The sequence below is a fragment of the Lissotriton vulgaris genome, chromosome 3_1, assembly GCF_964263255.1.
Source record: "Lissotriton vulgaris chromosome 3_1, aLisVul1.2, whole genome shotgun sequence".
NCBI classification, from domain to species: domain Eukaryota; kingdom Metazoa; phylum Chordata; class Amphibia; order Caudata; family Salamandridae; genus Lissotriton; species Lissotriton vulgaris.
In genome coordinates, this window is record NC_141689.1 from 2,083,112,143 (window position 1) to 2,083,135,510 (window position 23,368).

General features: G+C 47.2%; 1 protein-coding gene across 6 annotated transcripts in view; it reads right to left on the reverse strand.

Annotated features, from left to right (window-relative positions):
- CRACD (capping protein inhibiting regulator of actin dynamics) overlaps positions 1–23,368 on the reverse strand; it is a 926,069-nt gene that overhangs the window by 242,231 nt on the left and 660,470 nt on the right. For 2 of the 6 annotated variants that reach the window (XM_086962616.1, XM_086962615.1), the window contains exon 1: positions 18,641–18,974. The exons of 1 other annotated variant lie outside the window; for it this stretch is intronic. In XM_086962616.1, the coding sequence (XP_086818742.1) occupies positions 18,641–18,870 (230 nt within the window). In that variant the 5' untranslated portion in view covers positions 18,871–18,974. Of the gene's footprint in view, positions 1–18,640; positions 19,024–23,368 lie in introns of those variants that run through there. 3 more of the 6 variants (XM_086962617.1, XM_086962618.1, XM_086962621.1) reach the window with 2 other exon arrangements.

Below are 23,368 nucleotides of genomic sequence, written 5' to 3' on the forward strand. Positions count from 1 at the left end.
GGCCATCCTTTGTTCCTTGAGCCCTGAGAGGCTCTCGCGCCCTATTTGTTTATGAGCCCCCGAAAGGCTCTTCATTGCCCACATCGTTTAGAGCCCTGAGAGAGGCTCTGGGGGCATTTTGATTGTCCTAAGAGCGCTGAGGCTCTAAGTTGCAGATTTGTTTGGCGAGCCCCTGAGAGGCTCCTTGCCCACCTTGGTTCTTGAGCCCTCCTGGCTCCAACGTTGCTCAGTCCTGTTATCAACTGTCCAGCACTTAGTGGACAGTTGCCACGTTTAGGCTTTGTGTCTGTGCTGCCTGCGTAGACCCCCCCTGACACTGAGACTCAGGGCATTCCGCCCCTTTCGAGGCCAGTTGGCCTGAGGGACATTTATGAGTGTTGTGCTTGTGCACCCCGCGCATTGTAATTTCTTGGTATGTAATTCTTGCGCATGTGTTCTAACCTGCACCTCTTTGCTAAAAGTAACCTGCATAGAGAAATGTTGATTCTGCTTACCTTTTCTAAAAGTGACCTGATTAGGTATTCTTATGGTTATCCCCTTTTGCTAAACGTGACCTGCAGAGAGGATTGTTTATGTTTATCCATTATGCTAAATGTGACCTGCATAGTAGATTGTTGATGGTTCATTTTATGTTTAGGTTTCCTTCCCTTTGCTAAGAGTGAACTGCTTAGGTGTTGGTATTCCTTCCTTAGGTCCTAGTTACCTGCGTAATTGCCTACAGTGGGTTAGGGTTGCGTAGGAGGTCCTTAATGTTCCAGTGATTACTGGATGTGTGTTGCATTTATAATTTTGGTGCTACTCATTCTATGTTTACGACATAAGTGTATATCTACCAGTATTATTTTCTAACAAGTGCCTACCCCTGACAGTGGTCCATGTGGCCCTGTCCTGTACATAATTCCCCTTGTAAATTCAGCCCGTGCCTCTGGCACCTTGTACAGTTTGCGTGTGTTATCTAATGTGTTTTGTTTATTATAAATACAAAGGCTATTTTTTATATATATCCTTGTGTAGAGTCTTTCTTTGTGGTGGGCCTTGGGTGTTGTTGCTGGGGTGCGTGCGCAAATACTTAACTCATACCGCCTCCAAGTTCAGCCTAGACTGCTCGCGCCACGCTACCTAGAGGGCGAGTGGGGGTTGCCTTGGTGTGTGACTCCCCTGCCCTGACTTTAGAAATGGTGATCCCTGACTGACCTCGACGCGAGTCTGGGCCGGCCAGGGTCCCGTTTCTAACATTGGCGGCAAGCGGTGAGGATAAGGATTTGTGTTTGCGCTGTACCACAGTGGCGACAGGCCACACTTCAAAGCTCTGCATTTTTTAGATAACCGCATTTTGGGGATTATTGTTTTTTAGGGAAGTTCAGTTTTGCTTCTCCTGAAAGGTGTCATTTGTATTTTGTCCAGTACCTTGTTCCCCGCCCTGCTCCCAGAGTTTGGTACCTGTGTCACTAGTGGTCAGGTTGAGAGAATCAGGGGTGGTAGAAACTGCCTTACCAGTCCGAGGGGAGGGTTGTGTGTGAATGAGTGTGTGTTACGCTGGACAGTGGAGTGCAAGTTCTCTGATAGGAATCTTGCTGAATTTTGTGATTGTAATCTCCTGTTTAGCTCAGACCCCCAGGTTCCCTGTGTCAAACTTTTCCCGAGAACGTCCGCAAAAATGGAGCCAGTTTTTGATCTCTGTAGTCTGTTTAGGTACAGTAGATTAGAGCTGGTCAGATTCTGCGAAAAGGGAGGCATAGAGGTGAGTGAGTTGGATACTCAGTCCCAGCTTAGGGACAGCCTGATCCTGTGGCAAAAGGATCAGTGGGAGCTTGAGCACAGAGAGAGAGATAGGGCCCGGGCCGCACGCCATGAGGGTGGTGAGTCTGTGGGGAGCCCTGAAGATTCTGTTGATGAATGTGAGTTGGATGGTGATGACAGTGGATGGATGTCAGCAGAGAGTGATGGCCCCATAGATAGGGAGTCCCTTGCTGAGTCCAGTGTCAGTACCAGCGCCCCATCCCTTTCCCTGTCCCCAGAGGAGTGGTTGGATAGGAAGGAAGAGAGGGAGTATCAGCTAGCGTTGGAACAGCTCAGGTTGGAGCATGCCAAGCTAGAGGCTGAGAGGGCCTTGTTCAGGGAGAAGGTAGCCCAAGAGAGTAGGTTACCCCCTGAGTGCATGTGTAATTGTCTGGATTCCCCAGGGAGGGTGGAGTCCAGTGGTGGCAGCTTTTTAAGTGTTAGTGTAGACAGTCCCACTCCCAGTTCCCCGAGTACGGTTCCTGTTTCTCCAGATGAGGAGAATAGGTTGAGGTTTAGGAACCTTAGGAAACAGTCTCATCAGTCTTGGGAAGATTTTGAAGATGACTGTTGTAGGGCACTGTCTGATTGGGTACTGGGTCCCACGAAATGTGATTGGGGCGAATTGTTCAGCATGTTTGTCAAAGAGCACCTGCTCAACTGTTGTTCAGTAGAGTTGCGTCAACACCTGTTGGGGTGTGGATTGTTTTCACCATGTGAACTTGCAGAGGAAGCAGACCGATGGGAGAGTGCAAGAGGTTCCTTGGCGCCGCTAGTGAGTGATTCCAATAATAGTGGGTCAGGTTTTCTCCAACCCAGCGTGGTGGAGGAGGGTGAGAGTAGCCCAGCTAGGTCTCAGTATAGTGAGGAGGGTGTAGGGGCTTGCTGTCTGTCTCAGTGGAGCGGAAGTGAGTGTGAGACCGAGAGTCCCCAGATGCCCGAAGCCCTGCCTCAGAGCCTGGATGGTTTCTTTAGGGAACACCAGGGTGGGGACCTATGCTTACCTGTTAGTCCACTTGAGGGAGATCTCCTAGTGTGTGGGGGACCTGGAGCATCTGTGAGCGGAGCTTCTGTAGTTGTGGAGTCTGGCAGTACTGCTCCAGGAGGGAGAGTACAGAAGTCCAGCGAAAAGAGTGATTTGGGAGTGACCTGTGAGTCCTCAGAAGTCCTGGAGTGCCAGGCAGTGATTCCACCAAAGGTTCTAGACCGGAGGTTGGAGGTCCAGGTTCAGGGTTTGCCTGACCTGAAGGGTGGGAGTACTGTAACCAGTATCCTAACCAGTTCTTTCTCCAGAGGTACCGCCCCGGTTGGGAGGGAGCAGGACTCTGGAAGGGGGTGCAGAGGGTGGGAAAGCCCACCTCTGACCCCAGTACCACCTGAGGGGTTAAACCCTAGGTTGGGAGAATGGTGTTTAGAGGGTACCCCTCGCAGGAGGAGGAGGAACCCTAGGAGAAGAGGTAAGGGGAGGAGAGCCTTCCCTGAGACTCCTGGTCCACCTAAGGTTGTAGACCCTAGGCTGGAGAACCAGTGGCAGTCTAGCCCTGTCTTGCAGACAGGAAGAGTGGAGCATGGCTGTTATGTGCCAGGGGTTACTACCCCCCACTTGGTGAGTTGGCAGGATCCAGTGGCACCTGGATGGCCTAGGGCCTGGTCCTCGCCGAGGGCAGCTGGAGAGTACCAGTGGGGTAATCCAGTGAGTCCCTACTGTAGTTTTAGAAAGAACCCGAGGGGTTCACAGTGGCGTAAAACAGGAGGGTGTCCCTGCAGTTGCGGGCCCGCGTCCGTGTTTTATCGCCCCAAGCAGGGAAGTCCATCACGGTGGTGATTGGTCTGCCCTGCGTTTTGGCTGGTAGGGGGTTGTGTTGGACTTGGCCCTTAAGGCAGGTTCACCCCTAATCTTTTTGCTTTTAATCTGTGATATGTGTGGATGATTTTCTGGTCTGTGCGCACTTTTTCTCTGTGTCCCAGAGTAAAGTGCGTGCATGTAGTTAGGCTGGCCTGCTCTCCCATAGGGATGCATGGGGAATGTCTGTGTCCCTAGTAATTCCTGATGTGTGGGGAGTGCATGCTCGAGTTTGGTATGTGCGTGTTCGTGGGAATGAATGCTTCGCAATGATGTATGTTGCGTGAGTGTGGCATGTGTAGAAATGCCATTTCTGGGACTTGGCATATTGCTGTAAAATATGCCTGCAGTGTGATTGGCTGGAGCCAGCTGGTGAGCCTGGCTCCAGGAAGGCTGGATGGGTCTGCCCGGTGGTGAGTGTGAGATTAGCATGCTTGATGGCTTGGGAGGAGTGCACCTGGTCCCTGATGGGCCTGGACTTTCCCCAGACAATGCTGGCTCCACCCCCTGTAGTGCGACTGATGGCCCTAGCCCTGCCAGTGAATAGAGAGGGTGGTTGGGGTAAACAGAGTACTTCAGAACCAGCTGCGACTGGTTTTCCCCCACCCTGCACCCTTGAGACAAAGGGGTTTTACTGTATAAAAAGGGGCTGTGTCCCCATACAATTTGTCCTGTTCTTGGTTCTGCCTAGGATCTTCCCAGAGGGGGCTGCTGCTGCTGCAGGGGCCAAGAGGACCGCCACTTGGCTGTCTCCCTGCCTGGAGACCCAGTGTGCTGGCTCTGGCCCTGCCTTGCCCCTCTGCCTGCCTCCAGACTCTGCTGGAGCTTTCCTGTGCCTGGAGGCACCTTGATTTTGATTTAGAGCGCTAGGCGCGCTTTTATTCCCTTGAAGCGCTGAGCGCGCTTCTCCTGTGCTCCAGAGCGCTTGGGAGCGCTTTATTTGCATCGCCGGTGCCCACCCGGTATTGGGACCGAGATCGCCGATTTTTGGCGTAGCGAGTGCCCACCTCGCTTTGTTTCTAATTTGAAGGCCGGTGCCACCCGGCATTGCCCCGTTGTGCTGATTTCATTTTCGAGCCGGTGCCCACCCGGCATTGCCCAGGAAATCACCGCCGCAGCCCGAGAGCACTGAGAGCCGCTGCCGGGCCGCCGCGCTGCCTGCAGCGACCCGGAAGTCCCGCCCCCTGACCCCCAGGGCCGCGCTGCCATTGGCGGCCCCGGCGGAAGTCAGGCGGAGGGAAAGGAGACGAGGCCAGGCGGAGCGCGAGAGGAGCAGCCGGCTCCCGTGTCCAGGAGGCTCCCCGTGTGGAGAGGAGCCCCGCGCTGCTGCTGGGAGGCTCCCCGTGAGGAGAGAGGAGCCTCGCCCGCCCTGAGACGCCGGTGAGTGTGCCAGAAAGGAGGGAGAGGGGCCGCGGGACACATTGCCGGTGTCCGCCCCTCCCCCATAGCGCGACCTCGCGCTTGTAGCTGTTTGGAGCCCCGAGGCTCCTGGGGGCATTATTGATTCCTGAGTCCCCCGTGAGGGACTCCAACTAGAGGGGCCATCCTTTGTTCCTTGAGCCCTGAGAGGCTCTCGCGCCCTATTTGTTTATGAGCCCCCGAAAGGCTCTTCATTGCCCACATCGTTTAGAGCCCTGAGAGAGGCTCTGGGGGCATTTTGATCGTCCTAAGAGCGCTGAGGCTCTAAGTTGCAGATTTGTTTGGCGAGCCCCTGAGAGGCTCCTTGCCCACCTTGGTTCTTGAGCCCTCCTGGCTCCAACGTTGCTCAGTCCTGTTATCAACTGTCCAGCACTTAGTGGACAGTTGCCACGTTTAGGCTTTGTGTCTGTGCTGCCTGCGTAGACCCCCCCTGACACTGAGACTCAGGGCATTCCGCCCCTTTCGAGGCCAGTTGGCCTGAGGGACATTTATGAGTGTTGTGCTTGTGCACCCCGCGCATTGTAATTTCTTGGTATGTAATTCTTGCGCATGTGTTCTAACCTGCACCTCTTTGCTAAAAGTAACCTGCATAGAGAAATGTTGATTCTGCTTACCTTTTCTAAAAGTGACCTGATTAGGTATTCTTATGGTTATCCCCTTTTGCTAAACGTGACCTGCAGAGAGGATTGTTTATGTTTATCCATTATGCTAAATGTGACCTGCATAGTAGATTGTTGAGGGTTCATTTTATGTTTAGGTTTCCTTCCCTTTGCTAAGAGTGAACTGCTTAGGTGTTGGTATTCCTTCCTTAGGTCCTAGTTACCTGCGTAATTGCCTACAGTGGGTTAGGGTTGCGTAGGAGGTCCTTAATGTTCCAGTGATTACTGGATGTGTGTTGCATTTATAATTTTGGTGCTACTCATTCTATGTTTACGACATAAGTGTATATCTACCAGTATTATTTTCTAACAAGTGCCTACCCCTGACAGTGGTCCATGTGGCCCTGTCCTGTACATAATTCCCCTTGTAAATTCTGCCCGTGCCTCTGGCACCTTGTACAGTTTGCGTGTGTTATCTAATGTGTTTTGTTTATTATAAATACAAAGGCTATTTTTTATATATATCCTTGTGTAGAGTCTTTCTTTGTGGTGGGCCTTGGGTGTTGTTGCTGGGGTGCGTGCGCAAATACTTAACTCATACCGCCTCCAAGTTCAGCCTAGACTGCTCGCGCCACGCTACCTAGAGGGCGAGTGGGGGTTGCCTTGGTGTGTGACTCCCCTGCCCTGACTTTAGAAATGGTGATCCCTGACTGACCTCGACGCGAGTCTGGGCCGGCCAGGGTCCCGTTTCTAACAGTTAGGCACTTTGCTACAATGGGGAATGTGAAATATGCCCTTTCTCTATCCTCAGGGCATATAAAACATCTTTTATAAGGGCCCCCTCCTTATAATGACATGACCCTCTACCCTTGGGACACCTAGGGGAGAGCCTTGGGGTACCTAAAATACCAAAATATTGTAGTTTATCACTTTTTAAGCGCTCCTACATCCAAAGTCGAGCTTGGGCACAATTTACTTTTAAAAGCAGTGCTGCAACACAGGACCCCTCTTAAAATGACCTCAGGCTCTCAGCAGTGCATACATGCAAGTGCAGAAACGGCTGCTGACCTCTAAACTGCCATGCCCTGTTATGTTCTAGGGACTTAAAGGTAGTTTTAATTGCACTGCCTATTTTTATCTACTAGGGACTTATAGGGTAGGTCATGCCAATCATAGGTGAACCCTAACACATAGTGTACCCTAATGGAAGTGTGTGTTTTCAACATAGCACTGGCCCGGGCCTGCCCATAGCAGAGCACTGGGCACTCTCAGAGTCAGAAAACCAGCATCCAGGGGTCTCAAATGGGGCAAAAAAGTGGAAGGACACTGCAAACAGCTCCTGATTTCCAACAGTGGAGAAGGCGGATGAGCTCCCTCTTAGTGCAGGAAGTGCTTTATTATGGGTGGGTGAATGTCACTTGAGTTTATTGTTGGCTTCTAGAGGGATATTAAAAACAAAAGTTCGAGATTACTGGGATAATTATTTGCCCCTTATTCCATGGGCCGATATTTAGTCAGCTAATCCTACTTGGTGTGTTTGCCTCCAGATGGCAATTTCTATTTATATACTTAGGACCGCACAGAAAGTAGTGATAAAAAAAATTGATAAAGGAGAGAAAGACATAAAAACCATGGGGAAAAAATAAAAGGAAGGAGAGGCAAAAAAGAAAGAAGGAAAACAAGGTAAGAAATAATTTTTCAGAAGAGGGTAGGCAGCATCATCCTGCACAGTCAGGTTTCGAGTCCTCCAAAAAAAAAAACAGAAGTTGTGTGTCATGCCAAATCAACTCGACCAGTAGCTCAATGGTGAGAGAGAAAAGTAGAGAAGATGCGGGGAACCTTGTCTAGTACCACACCTAGTACCACATTAAATTGCAAAAGGAGAGGACAAGACTCCATTTACCCTTTTGCGTCCCCATGGGTCCCTATCCAAAACTTGTACACACTTAATGAATGCGGGGCTGATATTCAGGCGTTCAAGCAGACACATCATAAGGGCCCAATGGACAGACTCAAATGCCTTTTCAAAGTCTAGCAAAAGCAGTGCCGGAACTCCCAAATATCCACTGGGCCTCTCAGGGCAATATGCAGTATCCTAAGAGAATAATGTGTACTACGTCCAGGCATGAGGCTGTTTTGGTTGGGGTGGAAAAGATCCTAAAGGAGACCAACTTGTCTATATGCCAAGACCTTAGCCAGTAGTTTGGCCTCCAGATTTATCAAAGAGATTCGTTTCAATGCACCACATTCTTGGGAGGGTTTACCCTGTTTCCGGTTTACAGTTATGGTTGTCCCTCTCAAGTCATAAAGCAAAGTGCCAAGCTGAAAGTCCTCTTAATACATGGCCAATTGTGGTGGTATTAAATGAAGCGCCAGCAGTTCAGATCAGGTGACCTATGAGAGCATGCACGAATGAGGGAGGGATGTTGACCAACAAGCATAGTTTAAATACAGAGAATTGCAAATGGGGAAGGTAACTTTCTTGCTCACGAGATGTGAATATTGAGCCGTTAAACCATCCTGGCAGGTATGTGTGATGACGAGTGCTGCACGGTCAATGTTGCTATTGACAATTAACAAATATGTGTAAAAAGTGAAGGTAGAAAAACGGAGCACAGTGGGGGCGCAAAAGGCTCAAGATTATATTGACAAATGAATAGATTTACTGAAGGGCAAAAGAACAGCAGGTTATTTAATGGTGCGTTAGAGGTAAAGAGGGCGGCATACCACAAGGAAGATTTGCAGAAGTGTTTGGGGTATGGCGAATTAGGCACGAGTAAGGCGGCTGCCTGTATAAAAGACATGAGTCATGCAGCTTTGAAAGACATATGGGTTAGATAGTTTTGGGAGAGAACGAGGGCGATTATTGCTTTAAATTAACCATTGTTTATGAGAGCAAATGAGTGCTCACATGTTATTATTTCACTAGTGTTTTGGAGAGTTTCTTAAATAACAAAAATGCACAAAGATATGCATAAGCTAATATTAATGGTGAAATGTTTCACTTGTAGTTACCCCTGAGGAAGGACTCTTGCAGTCCGAAATGCATTGGGTGAAATAAAGAACATGCCATGGATGAATTATGCGTTTGGCGTGTTTTTGATAGAGATCCGTATGGTCACATCATCAACACTTGAAACTTGGAAAATTGTATGATACTTCACATGTGGATGAAGTGGAGTTGAGCTTCAAAAGAGGAATTTAGAATATAAGCATTGATGAATTGAAAAATTGATTAACTTAAAATATTGTGCATTTGCTCATCTAGCTGTGCGACTGGTTTAGGGGCGTAAATGTCGCCCCTTCATTTTTTGGTATTAAATGAGAGGCACATTTTTGAAGACCTCCGTTGGAAGTCTGTTGGGACCCAGGGATTTTGCTGGTAGAAGTGAGCTAAGTACCACGGCAATCTCTTCTATACTCAAAGGGTGGTCCAGTTTCAAGCTTGCATCAACAGAGAATCGAGAGACTATTAAGTCCTGCACAATGGTTTTATTAAATTCAACTGCTGGGAGAATTCTAGCCGTGTATAGAAATTTATATTAGGAGGCAAATCGTTGTTCAATTTGTAGGGGGCTCTGTAATGGTGTGTCCAAAAGAGATGAGAATAGAGGGTACGAGTTGGAGCTCCAGGTTCCTATTCACCAAGCAGTATAGACATTTACCAGCTTTATCCTTAAGCTCCTATATCTTATATTGGATGTCAGTATTGGTCAGGGCCGCTGTGTATAACATTATCTATCTCAGTGAGTTTCACATCTGTTCGAGGGTTCTTAAAATCTTCTCCTCAAGGGAGTTGTTCTGCTACTTCTGCTAACCTTCAAGGGTGCATATCTCCTGGAGTATATGTTTCTTGGCTTCGGTTTGGAAAAAGTTGACCTGCCTTCAAAGCTTAAAAGGTTCCCACAATATCAAGGGAGACTCAACGGTGCACGCATTAAGTTTTAAAGTAGTCTGCTATCTGTTGTGAGGTATTAACTTGAGTAAGTGTCCCGGAGCCCCCAATGTAGGAAATTGGGTTACTAATTGAAGGGGGTAAACATTACTGAAGCTTTAACCACAATTCTTACCACAGTGAACCACAAGCAAACCCCAAATTAACCTAGTATTATGCCTCTGGTACCTTGGAACACAACAAGTCAGGTAATGAGTAAAGTATTTCAGCAGCATTGCAAAGTTTAATAAAGTGAAAACACAAGAAAAATTGCACACCAATGTAAAAACAGAGTAAAATGTAATACATTATTTAACATCAAAATGACAAAAATCCAATCAGTAGAACTAAAGGAATGCAATTTGAAAGATTTTGTGCAAATCTAGTACTAAGAAGCAAAATGCGTCAGCCGTGGTTATTTGGTTGCAGTAGACCGGGCCCAAGTTACAAGTTCAGGCTGACCATAATGGAGCGTGGGCTAGATACATGACTGAGTTTAGTCTGCTGAGGAAGTACCTTGTGGGCCTGGGAGTTGAGATGCAAAGTCCTTGCATCGGGATGCCGGGGTCAGCATCGAGGAGCCATCGACGAGGAGCAGCAATGAGAGGTCTGATATCGAGATGCATCGCCCAGCAGCCGAGTCAGTGACCATTGACAAGGAGCTGAGATGGGAGCCATACTAACACAAGAATGAACATCTTGTACCCATTAAGTGTGTCTCCTGTAGAAATACTATCTCAGGCAAGTACCGTTTAATGTATTGAAAGATGGCCACACTCTTAATCTTATTATTAAGGCTGTTCACATTCTAGGACAGCAGGTTAAACGTTTTATGTAGAGAAGTCATGTTAGGTCTAACCAGAAAGTAGAGGTAAAGAAGAAAGCTGTGTGTTCCTGTACAAAAAGGCACTAATGCAAAACAGCATAACCCACCCACCTCACCCTTCTCTTCCAAAAGCAAATTATCTGTCACCCTTCCCCAAATCAAGATACATACGATAGAAGAGAGTAGTCATAGATGGCGAGGATTGCAATGCAGGGCAAAGGATACTGTCGACCCAATGTTTATGTAAGCACTGCAGGATTCTGGGGTGTATACCTTAAATCATTCCCCAGATAGGGAGTGAGAAACCAAAACATTACATTATTAACATAAAAGAAAGGAAATAACTGGAGTTACACTGGTGGACAGTATTCTAAACCTTGATTCTGAGAGGTGGTGTCAGTACATGATGATCTTTTGCTTTCGTTATCTTCCATTTCTGGAATGGATTTATGTGCAGCTGGGTTCAGAGACTTCATTGCCCCAGAGCGTAGTCTACACCTCAAAACCTCCTTTTGGTGGCAGGGTAAATCTGACCTTCCCTTCGCCATCTGGGTCAGGTGGGAGGGTGCTTCACAGCAGCTGTCTCCTGGGCTGCCATACCTGCAGCCAGTCCCAAATCTTCTGTGGTATCTCGAAGACAAAGTTCTTCTCCTCTTGTCTGATCTTCATCTTAGCAGCAAGAGCAGCAGGTACATTAGCAGCATGGCTTTCAGCTTCTGCTTAACTGCCATGAACGAGTGCCTCATTTGTTGAAGCAGTATTATGTAGCCCTGGTAAATGATGACATGTGAGAAGTCTGGAGTAAGATCAGGTCTGAAGCAGAACTGCTATAGGACAGTTTCTCTATCCGCATATTTAAAATGGGCAATTATAGTCTGAGGAAGCCCCCAGGGGATGGCTGTGATGTTAACAAACAATGTGCCTGCTCAATCACAAAGGACCTGGGCAGCAACTCCTTTGGTACCCAGGATTTCAGTCAAGTAGAAATGAAATGGCATGGATTTCACCCTTTAGTGAATTTGACCCTTTAGTGCCTTCTGCAATGAAAATGAAGTGAACATTGTCCCTGTGTGATCTCCACTCAGCATCTTCGACACTGCGCTCAATGTGGTTCACCACTGCCTTTAGTCAATCAACGTGGGTGGTTAGCGTTTTTACTGTGCCCTCAACGATATTCTTGTCTCCGCCTTCGTGCCCCACTCAGCAACCTTTCTCAAATCCCGCCTCAGCAGGCTCACCGCAGCACCTAACCTCCACTTCCAGGGTAGACCTAGTGTTGCATATTGATTGAAAAATCTGTTCTGGGCTAATCTGTGTTTTCGCCGAGTCAGGGGGCTGAGCATTACTCTCCTTACTCTGTTGGGGGGCACAGCTTGACACTTTCCCATGTTGCACTCCGGTGCCCAGCAGGACGTGTATCCGTGGAGCTGCGATCAGATCTGTCAATGTCCAGACAGAAGGAACTGGTGCTTTCAGGCCCCAGGAAGAGAAGGGCAGGGAAGGGAGCAGGAGAACAGACCTGCACACCCCTGTGGTCGCCCCAGTTGTCAGTTGGCTCAATCATGGAAATCAGAAGTCCAGGACAGGAGCCACCTGTGCCACACTTAGAACATCTGAAGGGGAACTGACAATCCATATCCATGGGCCCCGGTCAGCTGCAAGGGTGCAAGGAGAGATGAAGTTGCCATGGTAGCACTAGTAGCTGAGGAATTAGCCCCCTTTGGCCCAAACCCCAAGTCTGTACAACATGTATCGTGGGATATTCCTCAGATCATCAGTGGGTTGCTACATCTGGAAGCTGCAAGTCGCTAAGTATGCAGGGCGTTGGCTTAGAGGGCTTTTATGTGGTAAAGGCTCTTTAGGCCACATAGAACTGTGCAGGGCAGCCTGAAGAACCATAATGTCGTGGCCTATGGGTGACGTGTGCTCCTGTTATAGATTGTGCCTCCAATGACCCACCAGCACATAGCAAGCCCGGGAGGCATGAGATGCAACACCGTGCAGCTGTCCTAGGTGGCATCGATATTCACTTCCCCCTTTAGGAGTGAGGGCTGCGGCTCCTGCAGGGTTGTGATGTGACTCTTGCAGGGCCGTGCTGCTCCTCAGGCATCAGTGTTGGGCAAGTTAGTGGCAGGAAGGCAGTGGGAGCCCAGTCCCACTTAGCCATGCTCTGCGGGGCAGGTCAAGCACTTAGGAGGCCACTGTAACCTCCAGCCAATGCAGATAGTCCCAGCCCATGCATCTCCCAGAAAGGAGCAGTCTCAGCATCTCAGGGTCTTCACGCTCCCTTCCCAGTGTCTCAGTCTCCCGGATCCATAAGTCGCTGAACGACACTAGCAGTCAATAACCAAACAATAAGGGGTCTGTACCCATGCTTTCCAAGGTCTGGTTCAAGCCACTGGTTTGCAGCGGGCCTCTCCATCCTCTGGTCACCAATGGTCGTACGTGGAAGGGAAAGGCCCTGATGTGGGTTTTGGACAGGGGTGCCATGCAGGGGAAGATGAGCACAATGAATGGATGTTGGGTAGACCAGATTAAGTAGGATTACCACTTGCTCTGCAAAACCCTGCCCCCCCCATCCCAAGTAATGGTACTTTCGATGTGCATCAGGATTCCAGGAGTTTAAGGTGCCAGGCAGAAATTGACATTTAGATTGAACAGACTATTGGACAGGTTTGGCTAGTGCATGAGTTGGAAGATTGAAAGATTTAACCCTGTACCACGGCTGCGACAAGTAACTTGTGATGACAGACATTGTGAATTGTAAGTATAAAATGCATTTATGTTAGCAATAGATAGCTTTCAAATGCCTGAGCCCCTTGGGGAGAATCTGTTCATTGAGGTGTACAAAATTAGCAGAATGTGTAATGCTATAAATAGAACATACATTGAGGAAAGTAAAGGTTTTGATTTGAGGATGTTGTATATTTTATTGCTGCTTGCACATAGAGACAGTTTAAACCTAGGAAGATAAATAATAGGTTTAACTCTCTCAGGGGTTAATTGGTTAAAGGTAATTTGGTGTAATCGTTTATAAACGTAGAGAATTTGAAAGGAGTCATGTTCTAGACTCAATCAATTAGGCTTCAATCGGAAAGGGTTCCCTGTCACCACAGGGTTGGTAATGGCTGCATATGGTGACACCCAAGGTATGCAGGTATGAGGTACCACTCGTTGTGTAAGATGGTCAGGAGGGAGCAAATCTGCCCGACCCCCCCATCCATCAAACATGCAGATAAACTAAAATGAGACATTGGGCCCAACATTGGGTAAATCAGATCCGTAGAAAAGTGCATTTCTGTGAAATATGTTTAAGATGATTAATTTAAATAAATGAGGGTGGGTGGTCATTATGTGACGTATGCCTATGCAGGGATATGTGGTAATGGGTGCACTATTTATTCTGACAGTACAGCAGCATAATCAATGTAAACGTTTTTGATGATTATTTGGGGTGGACGACTGCCTACTTCAAGGAATAATCACAAAGCTTGTCATGGTGAAACGAACCAAGTCGCCAAATGATTCTGAGCTCAACCTTCCCAGTAGCTATGGCAAAGAGCAGGCAGACTTAATTTAGTGCAATGTGTAAAGTATGTATGCAGTACCAAAACAGTAATAAAGTCAAAGGGGCAGATTTACAATAACTGGCGCATCCCTGCATATCAGCAGAGATGCGCCAGTTATTGTGCGCCGCAGCTCCGCCACCCTGGATGCGCCGCCTTTACAATGCGGTACAAAATGGGGTGGTGATGGACGGAGCATCTGAATCAATCAAACACTCACACCCAGTCAAAAGATCTGGGTTTAATCCATCATCGTTCTTTAGCCCACTCTGCCACCCCAGTTCAGACATGGCCATATGCAAATCAGTCTGACCCTGTGCCTCATGGGAACAGTCCAGCCCGAACTGCCTCGGAAGCTTGTTTCCGGTCCAGGGAAGGCATGGCTTGGCAGTTCGGGCTGGACTGTTCCCATGAGGCACAGGGTCAGACTGATTTGCATATAGCCATGTCTGAACTGGGGTGGCAGAGTGGGCTAAAGAACGGTGATGGATTAAACCCAGATCGTTTGACTGGGTATGAGTGTTTGATTGGTTTAGATGCTCCGTTCATCACCACCCCCTTTTGTACCGCTTTTGTCCGCCATAAGTGTGGCAGGGTATGCTCAGACGTGAGTCCCTTGCTCACTTTGACACTGGATTCAAGAAAGCCGGGCTGAAGACGGCTGGAATGCCAGAAACCGGTCCTCGGAAGCTTGTTTCAGGTCCAGGGAAGGCATGGCTTGGCAGTTCGGGCTGGACTGTTCCCATGAAGCACAGGGTCAGACTGATTTGCATATAGCCATATCTAAACTGGGGTGGCAGAGTGGGCTAAAGAACGGTGATGGATTAAACCCAGATCTTTTGACTGGGTGTGAGTGTTTGATTGGTTCAGATGCTCCGTCCATCACCACCCCCTTTTGTACCACCTTTACAATGCGGTGCACCATGGGGCAAAAACGGCACAGATGCGTCACGCATCTGTGCAGTAAAAGCGGCACATTGCTGGAGTTGCGTCGCAAAGCGCGACGCAGCTCCAGCAATGCTCTGGGGGTCCAATCTCCACAATGCTGCGTCAATCCTTACGCCTGCTTCAAGCAGGCGCAGGGTTTTGACGCAGCATGGGCCCAAAAGTGACTGAGTGAAGTCTTGTAGATTTCACTCAGCCACTTTTGGGAGGCATTCCTGCACCGGAATGCCCCCCCCCCCCCCTGCGATGGAACGCCTTCTTCTGGCGCAGGGCTTTACAACGTGACGCATCTGGGAGATGTGTCACATTGTAAATACCCCGCACCATGGCGCATTTTTTGCGCCGCCGCTGCTGCACAAAAGTGACGCAATGGCGGCGTAAAAGAGGCGCAGTGGGCTTGTAAATCTGCCCCAGATTGTCAAACAATAAAAAATAGAGTAGTTTAAATAAACAAAATGACACCAAAATGACCAAAACCCAATAAGGGGAACTGGTGATATGAATGTTTACATTTTAGGTTGTAATAGTGCCAAAATGCTCTGGGCACCAATGATAAATCTCTGGTTACTAGTTAACTAGACCAGCTAGTGACAGGGGGTGATTCTTGGCACCTCTCTAATCAATAGGATAAAAGTTCACAGGGGTAACTAACCACTATTGCAGAAATTCCTGTTAGCCTTACTGCAAACAGTTCCAAAATGCAATGTCAGGACATTTTCCATAATGTGAAAGTCTTCTGCACTCTAAACTTGGGCTCTAGGGACTGGTGTTATGTGTGGGACTGTCATAGGTAAATCACTAGTGTCCTCCCACATCTAACCCTAAAATCCTGTTTGAAACGGGTGATGTACCACAACAAACCCAGAGATCGACGTCTGGTAGGGAAAAAGCAGGATCCTTCAGCAACTAGACAGGGGAGACAAAAGGTTTTTGGCACCCAGTTCTCTCCCTTTTAAGTTTGACCTAATTGTTATATGTAACTCAACATACCTGTCAAACAGGATTCAAGCAAGTGGCATCACAGGATGACCACAACCACAATTCTGAATACTCTGCGGAGTTCAGTGGATTCATCTCTGCCCATTCAGGTAAGCATATTGTTTGCTCTTGGGAGGCATTTCACACTTGATTCATATCTATTTGAAGCCGAGCATCGGCTGGGAGAAGTTAGAGAGCTATTGCAAATTAGCCTCCAGGAACTTCCAATAGGGAAAATGTGACTTTTTAAAAGTACCTTTTACTTAATATATTTGTTTTTTAAATCGACTTCACCAACCTACTCACAATCCCATTCATAAAATAAAGTATTAGTATTTTCAACTGTAATCTGGTTTTCCACAGAGCACAGCTTGGCCTTCCACAGTGAAACTCGTTTTTAGGCATTGTCTCTGTAGGGATATGGTAACATTACTTTTCAACATGTCCCACTCTTAAATACCATGGATCCAACCTTGGGGGTTACAAGGTCTACATAGGGGTGATTTACTAATATTTAAAAGAGAAGTTTTTTCTCCTCAAAAAGGGTTATTTTAACAAGTTGCGCTATAGGTTTTACAATTCAGCTGTCAAACTACAATGGTAGTAGGTCTGAAGCTATGTTTTCTTTTGTCACACTAGTGGGTGGCACAATAAGTGCTGCAGTCCAAAGATGAGTTAACTTTTCATGCCATGGGTGTAATTCTGCACAATATACTATGGCCTTATAGAAAATTTAAATATGCCATTCAGTAATTAGCCAATTTCTCCATGTTTAAGTGGTCAGGGGGCATGCAACTGCCACTGGACAGAAGTACCCCAGTGTGCAGAGCCTAAAAACCACCCAAAAAATAGGGTTCCACAAAAAGAAAATAATTGGGGGTGACCATGCAGAAGAAGTATAATTTCCTACAGTTGACAACTAACAATGACCAAAGATATGCTAAACATTCAGGCTGTATTAAGTCACCAAAGAGGCACAAGTCATCTCACACCCAGGAAGGGCCTCGGGGACATCACCTCTAGTCTATGTATTACGCAAGAATCCTTCCAGTGTGTGACACATGGGTGGAGGAAACTCCGGAGCCCTTACAGTGCAATTGGAGGATATTTAACCATGTGTTCAATGCATGCACTTCACCCTATTTCCTTGTGGTTAAGACCGGTGCTTATATGTCTGTTGCAATTGATATCATAGATCCTTTGTCATTCATACTGTCATCTCTCCCCCCCTCTCTATTCACCGACATTCAGCTGATTAGCCAAATGGCCGTTAAGTAAACTCCCCCATATCGTGGGGTTAGTTATCAAGAGTGCATCAGGTGCAGTGCCACCAGATGCCAAGAGCCTGAGGGACACTCTGCATCCCAATCATCACTGCATTTCAGTAACTAACATGGGTATGGGGGGTTACTCACGCACATTAAGGATGCAGGCATGCTCGTCTTGCCACTGCCTCGCATCCTGGTGACAATGGAAGGGTAGGTACCCAGAGCGGCCTACAGAAGAAGAAGCCCTGATTTTCACAGCCCTCACTTTTTTTCTACTTCGCATAATATTCTTTGTCGTCAGTAGCTTCTGTAAGCAGTAAAATAGCAATGCAGGTGAAAGCGAAGTTGCTGTACAGCAGAGCTGGATCACCAGATAAAATGTAGACCTGGGTAAATTTCAGGAATATGTCACACTTCACAGAATTCCTGAAATTATGCCACATCATGTAATTATGCCATATTACTAGCAAAGTAATAATGTGTGAAGGCAGGAAAACGAACAAATAGAACAGGAGTGGCTGTTATTCGCGTAACTTGTGTTTTCTGTGCTATTTTCCTAGCTAAAGATGCATTCTCACATCCCAAGTTGACAGGGGAATGAATTTCGTGCTAAATATAGTGCTGACTGTCTGGTTCGATTTTTGCATAGTTACACGCAATTTTGCATAATAGTCCATAAATTTCACTTCATTATACAAAAGTAAATTACAAAAAGTCACACACCCCTAACAATATCCTGCAAAAAAGTTGGCAATGCTAGGCTACCACATTTTCTGACCTAGCAACCCTTGGCAACCAGGTTATTTACTGTCTGAACAGTTAAGAATTAACAATATTTGAGGTCTTCTAAGCCAAACATTCGTCGAATACAATTATACTAGGCAGCTGAGTTTCACTTACAAGGAACACCACGGAGCAACACTTTCATGACGACGGTGCTGTTGCACGTTACGCCTTTCACAATCGCGCTAGAACAGTATGCACTCAGATGAAAAAACAAAACACAACAAGTTTTTACTTGCCCCGCCCTGTCTGGGCTTTCCCCTTTCCTCAGTACAATATATGGCTCTCTGGCTGGCCTGGCTTTATGGCTCTGCACCAGGATTAGCAGTCATGGATACAGCAGGTGCATCGGTGTCCATGGGTGTGAGGGGACCACTGCACCCCAATTATGTTGTATTTTACTAACCAACCTTTTGTCAGGGAGTCCCTCTGTCCTTACTTGCATTCTAGGACTACTGACACCTCTGCCAGGCCACTGACAGCAAATCATTCTGTATTTAGGGTGAGCTCTCGTATTCAAAGCTATGTCCTTGGCATCACCTTTTCTTAGCCAGAATCTCCGTGCTGCAGATAACCTAACAGGGAGTTGCATTAATGTGTGATTTTGACCCGCCACTGTGGCGAACGAGCCTCTGACCCCTCCTCCCCCCGGGGCTGAGGAAATGCTATCAGAAATGATTGAGTGGCTGGTTTCACTGACCTCAGGGCGTCATTCGTCTCGTCGTCCGAGGAGAGCGCGCCCTGGCAGACATTGTCGCTGGACTGGCTGGCTTTCAGCTCCCCGTCCTCCGGCGCGCGCAGCGGCCCCTTCTTCCTCCTCTTGCCGAAGAGTTTCCTGAAAGGCTGGAATCTGCCGGACTTCTTCTTGTCTGTGGGTGAGAAGAGCAAGAGGTAAGCGCGGCGTCCGTCTGCAGCGCGGCGCCTGCTCATGCATTGCAAATACTGCCCCGCGCACCGCCGCTGTGTTCAGGCGGGACGGAGGCAAAGGGCGATCTTAAGGCTGAGCACACAGAAGCTGGGAAACTGTGACCTGGGCCTGGCGGGCAGACGACAGCATTGACACAGCACAGCTAGACACAGCATCACAGCACGTGCCTGCGGGTGGGTGCAAGAACCTCACGCTGCGTCGTCTAGGAAATACCTGCTCTTGAATGCGTCCATGCACACCAGACACAAACACTTAGTGTGGCCCTTTGTGCCAGACATGGTGTGCAATCGTGGTATCATGAGATTATTATTTTTTAAAATCTAGATTTCTTCGTAGTATTGTCTATAGGAAGTGATAACTTCCATCAGAGGGAGCAGTGGTACTGCTGTTGATACCTGAATATCACTGGCTGGCTTCACCTTATCCAATCTGCCCCTTGTTACCCACTTTCATATCTTTAGCCAGGGCCGGCTTTAGTGCTGGTGGTGCCCAGTGCCACAATCATTTTTGGCGCCCCTCGCCGCATATAACCTCCCCCTTCGGATTACCTCACTGCCACCCTGCAAAAGTGCCCCTCATCTCTCCATAGCCTCTGTCTAAAATACATTTCACCGTTTTAAAGCGCTGGTAAAGGCTGGCTTTACTAACCCACTCAGCTATCCACATAAAACACAGATCTGATCTTTGCAGCAGGCATATTAACCCTCTGCGCTACATTACGGTGAGTCAAAACTGTCACTAGATGAAACTCCGATCTCTCCTGTAGGAACATCAATCACAAGAGTTATCATGACATTTTTATTGGCGCCTGAAAGCTGGATGCACAAGAAACTCTGCAGCAAGTGCTTTTACATCCTACACCACTGCTAAACACAGCCCTCCCGCCCCCACAGTTGAGTGGCCCCCCACTTCCAGGTCAGCGCCCAGTGCGGCCACACCAGCCGCACCGCCTAAAGCTGGCCCTGCCTTTAGCTTCCATGTCATTGATGAAATGTTTTGCTCTGTTTTTAAAATATGTACTTTTTATGATTATACAAGTGGTAATCGAATAAAAGTAACTGAACTGAACTGAACCATGTCATTGTTTATCTTAAATGTATGTGGTGCTTTAAACTGTACAAGGTAAAGGGTTAGCTTCGATTAGGCTGTTGTGAGTGATCCAAGTATGAGAGGTTACATTTAAAGGTCCCTCCCTCCAGTCACTGCTTCTATTGAATGTAATTAGCTGGACTGAACAAGTCGTAGTTCTTGCCCATCAGTGCCAATTCTTCTTCTTCTACTTTTGATCACAGAAGGAGGCTTTAATGTCCATCTTAATTTTTCCTTTCTATTGTTTGTTGTGCTCAGCAATTATGTAAATGTATTTGCAACAAGCAATGGCAAAGTCAAAAGCTCTGACATGGACTTCCGGCCTTTCAGCTTTGGAATTGTTGGGTTTGTTTTCTCATGGTTATTGTAAAATGTTATTGTTGAGGCAACTGATGGGCCCTAAACAATACAAAAAATGGCTAAAAGCAAACATGTTTTTTAGTCTAAAAAACCCACATTGCCTTAGTAGTGCCTAGAGCAGAAGTGAACTACTTTGTGTGTGGATGTGCTCCTTGTGAAAGTACAGAATGCCACCAGTCATAATGGAGCTAGGTACTGGCGCAAGTGCGCTTACCCGCGCCATACGCTGTTTGGTGTAGTGGGTGGGAGAATACGTGAATGGCACTGAAACAGACCAATGAATGAAGGGGGCTGGTGAAATGCCCTTTTAGTATAATTTTAGTAAAATCAAGAGGTCTTGGCTATTGCCAGGCCTAAAAAGAATCGTTAATAGAACATTGTCACAGTAAAGGCACTTTTGTGAGTTTTTGTGAACCGTTCATTTGTACAATAGTCTGTGAGGTCGCCTTCGTGGAGTCAAACTGACAAAACATGCAGGTAAATAATGTAAAATAAATCCCAACAAAAGTAGCCACTTTATGCCGAGAATATTTTTCAAATGGTCCTAATGGCTTAGCTTGGTGCGTGACCTAGTACGTCAAATATTCAACCAGATTCAGTTTATATTATACGTCTCACTGGGGTACTGGTAAAGGTAATGTTAACATATTATTCAAGTGTTCATAGTCTTTTATTCCTTGTTTTCCCCTCCCCAGTATCGGTCTAAGTATTTTGACCCGATTTGGAACTTTTATTATTGTGGGATCTTCTTCAGGACCATGATGGTTTAACCTTGCCTTTCAATTGTTCAGAGTAATGGGTCAGAGGATCCTCTGATGATGGTGGTTCTAAGTATAGTGTCTTTCAGGACCCCCTTTATGTTGTTCAGATACACATGGTTCACGATTAAGGTTTTATTCCTAGTACTTGCTTCTTAAAAACATTTTCAGCCAGTTTCTTCAGTGTTTTACCGGAATTACCTTACATTACTGCTGAACTCACAACAATACAAAAAATAGCAAAGAGGAGTGTTTCCTTCCTGTGCACAGTCATCAATAATAAACATGACACTACAAGGTCCGAATCACCGAATACACTAGAGATGCCCTTACATACAAGTCATTTCTGCAAAGCTCCAGGATGCTTATTCAGATGACCAACGAATAAAACATGCCAATTTGGAATCTAGAAAATGAAAATTATTCACCTGGTGCAATTCTTGTACTCTTAAACTATATCCTCCTCCTACCTCTTTTAGCATCTAATAGGAACTTTGGGTCATCTCTTTAACACAATTCTGAGTAGCGTGTATGAACATTATATAGAAAGTGCAACACACTCACATTAACAAGCGTGCAAAAATAAAATATGGAGGATGACCTTTGTTCACCTTTTGTTTGCAGGGATTCATTTCCTTAAGTTCTGGTTAATAGCAAACCAAGCGTGAGAACTACGAAGTCTAAGTACTACTTTCGATTCTCTTGCTTTCCGTTGACTCTAATCTTAGTTCATAATCCATTTGCTGTTATTGGTTCTGAGTTGAATTTCACAACTAAGGGGCAGATTTATGTTAACTGGCGCATCCCCAGGGATGCGCCAGTTAATGTGCGCCACAGTGCGCCACAGCTATGCCACCCATGGTGCGCCGCATTTACAATGAGGCGCACCATGGTGCAAAAACGGCACAGATGCGTAACGCATCTGTGCCGGAAAGGTGGCGCATTGCTGGAGTTGCGTCGCAAGCTCCAGCAAGGCTCGGGGGTGCCCCATCTTCACAATGCTGCGTCAAGACCTACGCCTGCTTCAAGCAGGCGCAGGGTTTTGACGCAGCATTGGCCTGAAAGTGACTGAGTGAAATGTCATAGATTTCACTCAGCCACTTTTAGGAGGCGTTCCTGCGCAGGAACGCCCCCCCCTGCGCAGGAACGCCTCCTTATGGCGCAGGGCTTTACAACGTGACGCATCTCCTGGATGAGTCATGTTGTAAATAGGGCGCATTGTTTGCGCCACCGTTGCGTCAAATAAAGTGACGCAATTGCGGCGCAAAGAGGCGCAAGGGCATCATAAATCTACCCCTAAATATGGTACCGATTTCCTACTAGCTCTGGCCTAAATGCTGTAAAGCTCAATGTGATGATGCGTGGTCTCAGCTGATTGTTCAATAAGGGCAGTGGGTATGCAGTGGACGGGCAGTGGGTATGCAGTGGACAACACCAACGCAATGTCTTGAGCTTGTTCAATGAAAAGATCTTTAAAATAAATAAATAAGGACAGCGGTTGTCCCTTGAATGCAGCTGCTGTCTGTGATACTTCATGTGTCATCTGGTCCCAGCCCTGCATGTTGGCAGCTGACCAGTGATGGTTAGTGAGTCACTGGTTGGCCTGCCCTACACTCGCAAACATATTACTGCCATCCAGCCTTGCAGTGGATGCACCTTTGGGTGGCCAAATTGTGAACATAAAGTCACAGACACCAACCAAGCTTCTCACTGTTGCAATTCTAATAACATTATAATAAAATAATAATAAGTCCATTTGTAAAGCGCCATGGTTACACTAATGCCAGTGTGTCACAGCGTTGCGGCAAAGTCAACCAGAAATCAAAGCCCAAGCCAAACCTGACTTATCCTTGAGGAAAGAGAAATGTTTTTAATTTTTTCCTAAAGTATCTCTCCTGGGTCTCCATCCAGAGCTCCATCAGGAGAGCATTCCATTGTTTAGCCGCCAGTAGTCGAAAGGACCGGCCACCCATCCTGGCCTTTTTAATAGCAGGAACAGGAACCAAACCTACCCCACCCGACCTCAGCTGACGTGAAGTAATATGCGGGGACACAAGTTCAGCTAGGTGCAAAGAGGCCTTTCCCTGCAGAATCCAGTGGTAGACGCAGAGCGCTTTAAAGGCGACTCTTTCTTTAATCGGGAGCCAGTGAAGCGCCGCCCGAGCTGCCCTTGCCGATGACCTTCTCGGGCGCCTCAGAAAGTGGCGGACGGCTGCATTTTGCACTACCTGCAGACGCAGCAAGCATCTAGCAGGTGCGCCCAGATACAGAATGTTGCCATAATCTAGGCGTC